At 38.2% G+C, this 12,700-nt stretch overlaps 1 protein-coding gene across 1 annotated transcript in view; it reads left to right on the top strand.

Moving 5' to 3' along the window:
- The window catches only part of LOC128666066 (SITS-binding protein-like), a 210,167-nt gene that overhangs the window by 153,000 nt on the left and 44,467 nt on the right, over nt 1–12,700 (top strand). The window contains exons 4-5 of the mRNA XM_053720448.1: nt 4,571–4,721; nt 7,456–7,647. Of these exons, the coding sequence (XP_053576423.1) occupies nt 4,571–4,721; nt 7,456–7,647 (343 nt within the window). The remainder of the gene's footprint in view (nt 1–4,570; nt 4,722–7,455; nt 7,648–12,700) is intronic.

The following is a 12,700-nucleotide window of genomic DNA, read 5'->3' on the forward strand; positions in this document are numbered from 1 at the left end:
CCTTGGAGGTTCAATCTAATTTATCCTTTCCGACAGTTACCACTACTTCCTAATGTAGTAGATTGAGTCAAGCAGGTGTCAGTGATACTGACTGCTCCGTCTTGGCCGCAAAGGATATGGTTCGTGGATCTAGTAGGGATGTTATCATCTCCTCCGTGGAAGTTACCTTGTTGCAGGGATCTGCTGACCAAGGTCTCTTTGTTCATCAATGTCTAGATTCTCTGAGGCTGACTGCGTGGAGATTGAAGGCTTAGTCCTAGCCAAGAGAGGGTTTTCTGAGAGAGTTATTTTTACTCTCATTCAAGCTCGTAAGCTGGTTGCTCGTTGCATCTATCATAAGGTGTGGAGGACCTACTTATTCTGTTCTCCAGGATGAACTGGAGAAGGACTTTTCTGCAAGTCCCCTGAAGGGACAGTTTTTGGGCTCTGTCTGTGTTACTGCACAAGAGGTTTGCAGAGCTTCCAGATGTGCAGCCATTTGTTAAGGCTCTGCTGGGATCAGACCTGTGTTTAGATCTAAGGCTCCTCCTTGGAGTTTAAATCTTGTCCTTAAGGTTTTGCATCGGGCTCCGTTGGAGCCTATGGCCCCAAGTTATCAAAGTCTGTTTGATAACGCTCGCTGTATTCAGCATTGCACCAGCAGCTCACAAGAGCTGCTGGTGCAATGCCACCCCCTGCAGACTCGCGGCCAATGGGCCGCCAGCAGGGGGTGTCAATCAACCCGATCGTACTCGATCGGTTGATTTCCGGTCATGTGTGTCCGCCTGCTCAGAGCAGGCGGACAGGTTATGGAGTAGCGGTCTTTGTGACCGCTGCTTCATAACTTGTGTTTCTGGCGAGCCTACAGGCTCGTCAGAAACACGGGGCATCAAGCTCCATTCGGAGCTTGATACATATGCCCCCATGCATGAAGTAGACATTAAATTGTTGTCTTGGAAGGTTCCTTTTCTACTGACTATTGCTTCTACGCGCAGAGTATCTGTGATTGCTGCCTTGCAATGCGTCCCTCCTTATCTGGCTTTTCATGCCGATAAGGCTGTTCTACGAACCAAGTTAGGTTTTCTTCCTAACATTGTGTCAATTCGCAACATCAATCAAGAGATTGTGGTTCCTTTCTTATGTCCTAATCCTTCTTCTTTGAAGGAACGTTTACAACATATTTCTGGATGTGGTTTGTGCCTTGAAGTTCTCTCTTCGGGCCACAAAGGAATTTAGACAAACCTCTTTGTTCTCTTTTCCGGGAATCGTAGGGGTCAGAGGGCCTCTTTGACTTCCTTATCTATTTGTCTGAGGAGTGTCATCCGTTTAGCATAGAAACAGCGGGACATAAGCCTCCTCTGAGGATTACGGCTCATTCTAGGAGAGCAATGGTTTCCTCTTGGGCCTTCAAAAATGAGGACTCTATGGGTCAGATTTGTAAGGTGGCTATCTGGTTCTCCTTACATACTTTTTGCAAAATTTTACAAGTTTGATGTTTTTGCTTCTGCTGAAGCAGCCTTCGGGAGAAAGATTTTGAGGCTGTGGTGCCCTCAGATTAGGGTCCGCCTCTCTTTTTTTTTCCTCCCATTCCGTGTACTCTAGAGCTTGGGTATATGTTTCCCACAAGTATGGAATGCAGCTGTGGACTCTTCCCATATTAAGATGGAAATAAAATTATCACGTAAGCATAATTTATGTTATTTTACAGGTAAGTTTTTATTTATTTTAATGTAGTTATATTTAAGTTTAATTTAAAGTTAGGGGGTGTTAGTTTTAGGGTTTAATAGTTTAATTTAGGTAGTCGCGATGTGGGTGTTTGGCGGTTTAAGAGTAAATAGGTTTAGTTTAGTATTTGCGATGCGGGGGCAGCAGATTAGGGGTTAATAGTTTTATTCAGGTGTTGGCGATGTCGGAGGTGGCGGATTAGGGGTTAATAGCTTTATTTAGGTGTTAGTGATGTGGGGTGCGGCGGATTAGGGGTCAATAGCTTTATTTAGGTGTTAGCGATGTCAGGAGGTGGTTAGATTTATAATAAACTTTCTTGTCTCCATAGACATCAATGGGGAATGCGTTATAGTGATCGCTATTCCGCAATCGTGGGTGTTAGGTTTTTTTCCTAACACTTTTTCTCCATTGATGTCTATGGGGGGATACGTGCACGAGCATGTCAAGTCAATGCAGATTAATGCACCATACCGCACAACACAAGAAAAAACATTTTTGACGCTTGTAATGGCAACGCTATGGAAAGTGCGGTACCGCTAAAATTTTAGCATAATTTACGCACCGGGTTTACCACACAACTTGTAATCTCGCTCTAAATAATGCAGCCAATATAAATCACATTACACTGATTTCTGCGTATAGCATCTTAATGGCGCCTATATTTTCATAGCATGCTTTGTCTATAGGGTTATAAGTAGTTTGAATATTTTAAGAAAAGCTTGCCACTTTTTAGTTAGTGAGAAAAAACTGTGAGATCTGTAGTGCGGAAATCTTTACAGAATTATACTTGGAATAGAGAGACAATTTAATATACACCCATGGAACTTCCATGTTCAGATTATTTTATGAAAAGACAACAATTACGCTTTGTATTTTGTGCTTAAAAGTACAAATGTCTAAGTGATTTTTTTATGCGCATCCAGTGTACTTAAATTAGGATTTACGCCGAGCATATTTAATATCATTTATTCCTGAGTAATTTACATTTCAGTTTTACATTTTTGATAAAATAAGATTTTTGGTGAAGAATGTTGTTACAATTTTTGATGCACTTTATACAATTTTTTCCTGCGTATTTTTGTGTGTAGGGTTCAATTATTCATTTTGTATGATGTTTAAATTTTTATTGTGCATCATTGTTATGTATGCATCTCCTTCCCATACAAATATGCAGTATATGCATTTAGCCAGATACTTGATTGGCTTCACAACTAATTAAAGAGACATGAACCCCCAATCTTTTCTTTTCTGATTTAGATAGAGCATACAAATTTAAACAACTTTCCAATTTAATTCTATTATCTTCATTCTCTTGGTATCCGTTATTGATGGAGCAGCAATGCACTACTGGGAGCTGACTGAACACATCTGTAAGTCAATAAGAGGTATATTTGTGCAGCCAACAATCATCAGCTATCTTTCAGCTCCTAAGCCTACCTAGCTATGCTTTTCAACAAAGGATACCAAACAAAACAAAGCAAATTAGATAATAGAAGTAAAATGGAAGGTTGTTTAAAACTGTATGCTCTACCTGAATCATGAATGAAAATGTTTAGTTTTTATGTCCCTTTAAGCATTTAGTTGCTGTGTATTCTTAGAAACACTACAGTTGATTATGGTTCTTCTGGTCAATTAAGTATACAATTAGTATTTTTCTGGTACAGTAAGTATACGTTTATGGTTCTTCTGGTCCACTACTATAGTATATGATTATGGTTCTTCTGGTCCACTACTAAAGTATATGATTATGGTTCTTCTGGTTCACTACTAAAGTATATGATTATGGTTCTTCTGGTCCACTACTAAAGTATATGATTATGGTTCTTCTGGTCCACTACTAAAGTATATGATTATGGTTCTTCTGGTCCACTACTAAAGTATATGATTATGGTTCTTCTGGTCCACTACTAAAGTATATGATTATGGTTCTTCTGGTCCACTACTAAAGTATATGATTATGGTTCTGTTTGACCACTAAAGTATATGATTATGGTTCTTCTGGTCCACTACTAAAGTATATGATTATGGTTCTTCTGGTCCACTACTAAAGTATATGATTATGGTTCTTTTGGTTCACTACTAAAGTATGTGATTATGGTTCTTCTGGTCCACTACTAAAGTATATGATTATGGTTCTTCTGGTCAACTAAGTATACAATTAGTATTTTTCTGGTACAGTAAGTATACATTTATGGTTCTTCTGGTCCACTACTAAAGTATGTGATTATGGTTCTTCTGGTCCACTACTAAAGTATGTGATTATGGTTCTTCTGGTCCACTACTAAAGTATATGATTATGGTTCTGTTGGACCACTAAAGTATATGATTATGGTTTTGTTGGACCACTAAAGTATGTGATTATGGTTCTTGTGAACCACTAAAGTATAGGATTATGGTTCTGTTGGACCACTAAAGTATATGATTATGTTTCTGTTGGGCCACTAAAGTATAAGATTATGGTTCTTCTGGGCCAATAAAGTATGTGATAATGGTTCTTGTGAGCCACTAAAGTATATGATTATGGTTCTGTTGGACCACTAAAGTATATGATTATGGTTCTGTTGGACCACTAAAGTATATGATTATGGTTCTTCTGGCCACTAAATTATATGATTATGGTTCTGTTGGACCACTAAAGTATATGATTATTATTTTTGTTGGGCTACTAAAGTATATGATTATGGTTCTGTTGGGCCACTAAAGTATATGATTATGGTTCTGTTTGACCACTACAGTATATATCCAGAAGGAAATAACTTACTTAATAATAGAGTTTACCATATTACCAGGACACATTTGTTATGAAGAGCAATTCTTACATTTTGACTATCACCACCTAGATATTATTCTTCTATTCCCCATGTAGGATGCCACTATGGAGACATTACGGAGTTTCTGATTCTGCAGCGAAACTTGAAAGAGAGTTAAGATCGTTCCACAATAAACTTAAGCGGCATGGCTTTGGGGAGGGCCTGATTGCTGTCAATGAACATTCCACAATATTACTTTCAACCAAGGTATGTTTTTATCCACTAAGCCAGTGTTTCCCAACTGCGGTCCTAAAGTACCCCCAACAGGCCTGGTTTTCATTATAGCTGAGCCAGTGCACAGGTGAAGTAATCAGCTGATCAGTAACCAACCTGCTCTCATCTATCAGCTGATTATTTCACCTGTGCTCTAGTTCAGCTATAATGAAAACCAGGACTGGCGGGGGTACTTGAGGACCGCTGTTAGGAAACACTGCACTAAGCAATTGTAAACATATAGGGTCAGATTACAAGTGGAGTGCTATTGCTTGCGTGCGATATAAGGTTTTCACGTCCATATGCACTCATATTACAAGTTGAAAGTAAATGCGAATGTGTGGACGCAATTGTGATTTACGCTAAAATGATAACCGCGTACTCAGAGCTCTGGTTAACTATTTCGCGAAACAAAAAAGTGTCTCTAAACACATCAAAAATACATTATAAAGTACAGTTACACTCATAATAACACCATCTAATAAAAAGTATTAAAAAAATATTGCACAACAATGTTATGAGGTCTCAGGCAAATAGCTTTAACACAAAGATACATATATACAGTATACAGGTCTAAATATGGATATGGAGATATATGTTTATATATGTGTGCATATGTATTTATGTATTTATATGTATGACATATATTCACATATAAACACATAAATACATGCGTACACATATATAAACATATTTAGAAGTGCATTGGAGCCCTTTGCAGTTAAGCAGATGAAAACATGAAAAAGCATATTTATGCAATATTCATATTTAAAGGGACAGTCAACACCAGAATGTTTGTTGTTTTAAAATATATATACTCCCTTAATTACCAATTCCCCAGTTTTGCATAACCAACACAGTTATAATTATACACATTTTACCTCTGTAATTACCTTGTATCTAAGCCACTGCAGACTGCCCCTTTATTTCAGTTATTTTGACAGACTTGCATTTTAGCCAATCAGAGCTGTCTCCATGGTAAATTCATGTGCATGAGCTCAATGTTATCTATATGAAACACGTGAACTAATGCCCTCTAGTGGTGAAAAACTATCAAAATGCATTTAGATTAGAGGCAGCCTTCAAGGTCTAAGAAATTAGCATATGAATCTCCTAGGTTTATCTTTCAACTAAGAATACCAAGAGAACAAAGCAAAATTGGTGATAAAAGTAAATTGGAAAGTTGTTTAAAATTACATGCCCTATTTGAAACATGAAAGTTTTTTTTTGACTTGACTGTCCCTTTAATAAAGGTTTTACCTATGGGATGTGAAATATTTACAGTAAATACAATGTTCTGCACATAGGGGAATATGTTCTAAGTATTTCTAAATAGATATTCCTATATATATATATATATATATATATATATACCTGTATATATAGCTATATATAATTATATATATAGGGGTATAGAAATATATTGTACCAAAATACCATCATATATATATATATATATATATAAATAGGTATTTATGAATAAATGGAACATATTTGTCTATGTGAAGAACATTGGAATGTGAATTATTCATATTTTCATGTGGGGTTAGCGCCCTTAACAAAATGCGATTGGGTTTGCGTGCGAGTAGGGTGTAAGGGTTTTTCCACTTTTTTTCTCCTTTGACTTCTATAGGGGAATAGGTTATCGTCTTTTTGCGCACATCAGGTTAGTGCAAGAGCGATAACTTTTTACTTTCAACTTGTAATCCCAGTGCAACACAACGCGCGCAATTGGAGCACAAGCGAAAGTGCTAATTAGCGCTCCACTCATAATCTGGCCCATAGATATTTTTATTCTATGTTACAGCTAAAATTTCAGAACATATCTGATTTTCTAACTTCACTTTTTTTTAATTCTTGGAGTTGTATGTAGTAAAATAATAAATAATGATTTATATCAGTGGAGGTTTTACGATGTTTACAGACAAATGAATCAGTAGAGAATATTAAATACAAGCTTCTCCATCTTCACAAGTTTGTATTCTATTCCAGGTAGCTTATTCTCTAAAGTATGGAGAGATGAAGAAGGTACATTAGTCATCTGTAGAGGTTAACATAAGACTGGCAATGCAGGAAACAGTGGAGATACTAGATTGGGATTTTAGTGGCTTATGTTCAGTACAGAATCAGATAAATGTCCTCCTGAACGCCATAACCCCAAAATCTTTTTTTCAGGATTCAGATAGAACATACAATTTTAGATAGCGTTCTATTTTACTTCTGTTATCTAATTTGCTTTTTTCTTCTGGTATCCTTTGTTGAAAAGCATATCTAGGTAGGCTCAGGAGAAACAATGCATTACTGGGAGCTAAAAGCTGATTGGTGGCTGCACATATATGCCTCTTGTCGTTGTCTCATCAGATGTGTTCATCTAGCTATCTGTAGTGAATTGCTGCTCCTTAACAAAAGATACCAATAGAACAAAGCAAATTTGGTAATAAAAGTAAATTGAAAAGTTGTTTAAAATTGTATGTTCTGTTTTAAATATTTTTGTGTTCATGTCCCTTTAAGGAAGGTTGCCTTTTCGTTTGTACTATCAAATATACATGTAATATATAAAATATAACATTACATACATTATACATTTATTATTATTAGTAGTAGTATATACATTTACTATATTAAATGTTACATTATAAACTGTTGAAATATCATAAATGTTTTCTAGTATTACAATGACATATGATATTAGATTTTACGTTTGACTATTTTGTTTAAATATTAATAGGACCAAATGCCAATCATGAGCCAACGCGTGGGTACACAAAGATACAGAAGGGCTGCTCATCTCAAGAATTTGAAACTTATAATTACCACCTCCCCGTATACCAGCATCAATTCCGAGCAGTTTCAGTTATATTTGCGAGGAGGAAAAGAAAATTACTGGATCAGCCTTCATTCAAAGTCAGAAGGATCACTGGTACGGTCTCTGTTACATTAATATTAATTATAGCTGAAGAATACTTCCTATAAAAACATTTTGATCCAATTTAACAGATATAGTAAAGATTGTGTTTCTTCAGCTGGCAGACCTGACACAGCCATAAATATTACTTCTTGCTGTATTTATGGAAACTACTAGATTGGATGACATGGTGTGCTTAGAGGTGTACTGTGTGTGTTCAGCTATTGACACCAGTGAAACTCATCCCCGCAATGCCAATAAAACTCATTCAGATGCTTAGTGCAGGCTGCTATATTAAAGGGACATTGTACTCTAACATTTTCTCCCCTTTAAAGGGACATGAAACCCAAAATGTTTATTTCATGATTCAGATAGAACATGCAATTTTAAACAACTATCTTATTTACTTCTATTATCAAATGTCATTTGTTCACTTGGTATTTTTTTGTTGAAAAGCAGGGAGGTAAGCTTAGGAGCATACACGTGTCTGGAGCACTATATGGTAGCAGTTTTGCAACAATGTTATCCATTTTCAAGAGCACTAGAGGGCAGCACTATTTCTGGCTATGTAGTGCTACAGACACCTACCTCAACAATGAATATGATGGTACAAAGCAAATTTAAAGGGACAGTCTACACTAGAATTGTTATTGTTTAAAAAGATAGATAATCCTTTTATTACCCATTCCCCAGTTTTGCATAACCAGCACTTATATTAATATACGTTTTACCTCTGTTATTACCTTGTATCTAAGCCTCTGCAGACTGCCCCCTTATCTCAGTGCTTTTGACAGACATGCAGTTTAGCCAATCAGTGCAGACTCCTAAATAACTCTATGGGATTGAGCACAATGCTATCTATATGACACACATGAACTAGTACTGTCTAACTGTGAAAATCTTTCAAAATGCTCTGAGCTAAGAGGCTTCTAAACCGTTTTTAACGGTTTAGAAATCAGTTTGAGCCTAGTACCTATATTTAGCTTTTCAAAAATACCACCAAGGGAACAAAGCACATTTGATGATAAAAGTAAATTGGAAAGTTGTATAAAATTGCATGCCCTATCTGAATCATGAACGTTTATTTTTGACTTGACTGTCCCTTTAATAATAGAATGAAAAGTGTAAACTTTTTTTTAAAATGGTTTGTTTTGTCTGAGGCCCTGATGATCGAAAGTGCCACAAGGTTGCGAGATATTCAAAAGGGATCCGTTGCCATGTTGAGAAAGCTAAAGAAAATATTGCTTTTAGACGAACAATGCACAGTTTCAAAAGACTATTATAAGTAGGTCATAGGTTTCATTATGCAATATATAATGAAACGTAGAAATAAAAACATACGGCTAGATTAAGAGTCTTGCGTTAGGCTTAAAAAGCAGCGTTGGCCGGTCCCAGCGCTGCTTTTTAACGCCTGCTGGTATTACGAGTCTTGCAGGTACAGGCTCACCGCTCACTTTTTTGGCCAGACTCGGAAATACCGCAAATCCACTTACGTCAATTGCCTATCCTATATTTTCAATGGGACTTGCATAGCGCCGGTATTACGAGTCTGCCAAAAAGTGAGCGGTAGACCCTCTCCTGTCAAGCCTGGTACCGCATTTTAAAGTCAGTAGTTAAGAGTTTTACACTACAACGCCGTAGCATAAAACTCTTAACTGAAGTGCTAAAAAGTACACTAACACCCATAAACTACCTATTAACCCCTAAACCGAGGCCCCCCCCCCCCCACATCGCAAAACACTTAAAAAAAAATTAACCCCTAATCTGCTGAACCGGACATTGCCGCCACTATAATAAATATATTAACCCCTAAACCGTCGCACTCCCGCCTCGCAAACACTATTTAAATTTTATTAACCTCTAATCTGCTGTCCCTAACATCGCCGACACCTACCTACATTTATTAACCCCTAATCTGCCGCCCCAACGTCGCCGCCACTATATTAAAGTTATTAATCCCTAAATCTAAGTCTAACCCTAACCCCCCCCCTAACTTAAATATAATTTAAATAAATATCTTCATCCATCCGGTGCGGAGCGGGTCCATCTTCAAGACATCCAACGCGGAGCATCCTCTTCTTCCGACGGCTAAGACTGAATGAAGGTTACTTTAAATGATGTAATCCAACATGGCGTCCCTTCAATTTGGATTGGCTGATAGAATTCTATCAGCCAATCGGAATTAAGGTAGGAAAAATCCTATTGGTTGATGCAATCATCCAATAGGATTGAGCTCGCATTCTATTGGCTGATTGGAACAGCCAATAGAATGCCAGCTCAATCCTATTGGCTGATTGCATCAGCCAATAGGATTTTTTCTACCTTAATTCCGATTCGCTGATAGAATTCTATCAGCCAATCGGAATTGAAGGGACGCCATCTTGGATGACGTCACTTAAAGGTACCTTCATTCAGTCGCAGCCTTTGGAAGAAGAGGATGCTCCGCGTCGGATGTCTTGAAGATGGACCCGCTCCGCGCTGGACAGATGAAGATAGAAGATGCCGTCTGGATGAAGACTTCTGCCCGTCTGGAGGACCACTTCTGCCCGGCTTGGATAAAGATTTCTGCCCATCTGGAGGACCACTTCTGCCCGGTTAGATGAAGACGTCTCCCGGTAGGGTGATCTTCAGGGGGTTAGTGTTAGGTTTTTTTAAGGGGGGATTGGGTGGGTTTTAGAGTAGGGTTGGTTGTGTGGGTGGTGGGTTTTAATGTTGGGGGGGATTTGTAATTTTTTTTTGCAGGTAAAAGAGTTGATTACTTTGGGGCAATGCCCTGCAAAAGATCCTTTTAAGGGCTATTTGTAATTTAGTGTAGGGTAGGGCTTTTTTTTTATTTTGGGGGGGCTTTTTTATTTTGTTAGGGGGATTAAATTAGGTGTAATTAGCTTAAAAATCTTGTAATTTTTTAATTATTTTCTGTAATTTAGTGTTTGTTTTTTGTACTTTAGATAATTTTATTTAATTTAGGGAATTAATTTAATTATAGTGGTAGTGTTAGGTGTAATTGTAACTTAGGTTAGGTTTTATTTTACAGGTCTTTATTTTTGCTAAGTAGCTTGTAAATAGTTAATAACTATTTAGTAACTATTCTACCTAGTTAAAATAAATACAAACTTGCCTGTAAAATAAAAATAAACCCTAAGATAGATACAATGTGACTATTAGTTATATTGTAGCTAGCTTAGGGTTTATTTTATAGGTAAGTATTTAGTTTTAAATAGGAATAATTTAGTTAATGATAGTTATTTTTATTTAGATTTATTTAAATTATATTTAAGTTAGGGGGTATTAGGGTTAGACTTAGGTTTAGGGGTTAATAACTTTAATATAGTGGCGGCGACGTTGGGGGCGGCAGATTAGGGGTTAAGAAGTGTAGGTAGATTGCGGCAACATTGGGGACGGCAGATTAGGGGTTAAAAAATATAATGTAGGTGTCGGCGATGTTGGGGGCAGCAGATTAGGGGTTCATAACTATAATGTAGGTGTCGGCGATGTCGGGGGCGGCAGATTAGGGGTTACTAAGTGTAAGATTAGGGGTGTTTAGACTCGGGGTTCATGTTAGGGTGTTAGGTGTTGACATAAATGTATTTTCCCCATAGGAATCAAGGGGGCTGCGTTAGGAGCTAAACAATGCTTTTTTGCAGGTGTTAGGTTTTTTTGCAGCCGGCTCTCCCCCATTGATTCCTATGGGGAAATCGTGCACAAGCACGTTCAGCCAGCTCACCGCTAACGTAAGCAGCGCTGGTATTGAGGTGAGATGTGGAGCAAAGTTCTGCTCTACGATCACTTTTTTTGCAGTTAACGACGGGTTTGGAAAAACCCGTAATACCAGCGCTGTCTGTGAGTGGTGAGCATAAACTTCTCGTTAGCACCACACAGCCTCTAACGCAAAACTCGTAATCTAGCTGATAGATTTTGATGGCAGATAATAACCATAGGTCCAACAAGTCTGTCCAAACTTTCTTAAAAGTTTAAGCTTATTTAGTTTATAGGATAGACTCATACAAACAATGCATTTTTGAAGTCTCCTAGTCTTTGTTATTAACACCTCTAATGGAAGTTTATTTCATGAATCAACCATCCATGATGTAAAAAAAGTATTTCAGCAACTTACACCTGTATCTTCTATCCTTCAACTTGAGATCATGACTTCTTGTTCAGCACTGGGTAAGAACAAGAGTGAGTGTAAGCTGCCCATCCACACAGCTTACTGTCATATTTTCAGCAGGTTCACGGAATCATAGAAACTTGCACCTAGATTTAGAGTTTTGCGGCCAAAGGGGTGCGTTAGCTACGCGTGTTTCCCCCCGCACCTTTTAAATAACGCTAGTATTTAGAGTTCTCTAAAGGGAGCGTAGAGCATAATTTACCGCCACTTCAACTCTAAATACCAGCATTGCTTACGGTAGCGGCCATCTTGAAAAACGTGCTCGTGCACGATATCCCCATAGGAAACAATGGGGCAGTTTGAGCTGAAAAAAAACCTAACACCTGCAAAAAAGCAGCGTTCAGCTCCTAACGCAGCCCCATTGTTTCCTATGGGGAAACAGTTTCTAAGTCTGCACCTAACACCCTAACCCTAACATGAGTCTAAACACCCTTAACCTTACACTTATTAACCCCTAATCTGCCGCCCCTGCTATCGCTGACCCCTGCATTATATTATTAACCCCTAATCTGCTGCTCCGGACACCCCCGCAACCTACGTTATCCCTATGAACCCCTAATCTGCTGTCCCCAACGTCGCCGACACCTACATTATATTAACCCCTAATCTGCCCCCCCCCAACGTCGCCCTCTGGAGGACCTCTTCTTGCCGGATAGGATGAAGACTTCGGACCCTCTTCTGGACGGATCAGTGATACCCGTCTGGGTGAAGACAATGTAGGAAGATCTTCAGGGGCTTAGTGTTAGGTTTTTTAAGGGGGGTTTGGGTGGGTTAGATTAGGGGTATGTGGGTGGTGGGTTGTAATGTTGGAGGGGTATTGCATGGTTTTTTTTTACAGGCAAAAGAGCTGATTTCTTTGGGGCATGCCCCGCAAAAAGCCCTTTTAAGGGCTGGTAAGGT

The sequence above is a fragment of the Bombina bombina genome, chromosome 7, assembly GCF_027579735.1.
Source record: "Bombina bombina isolate aBomBom1 chromosome 7, aBomBom1.pri, whole genome shotgun sequence".
NCBI lineage: Eukaryota > Metazoa > Chordata > Amphibia > Anura > Bombinatoridae > Bombina > Bombina bombina.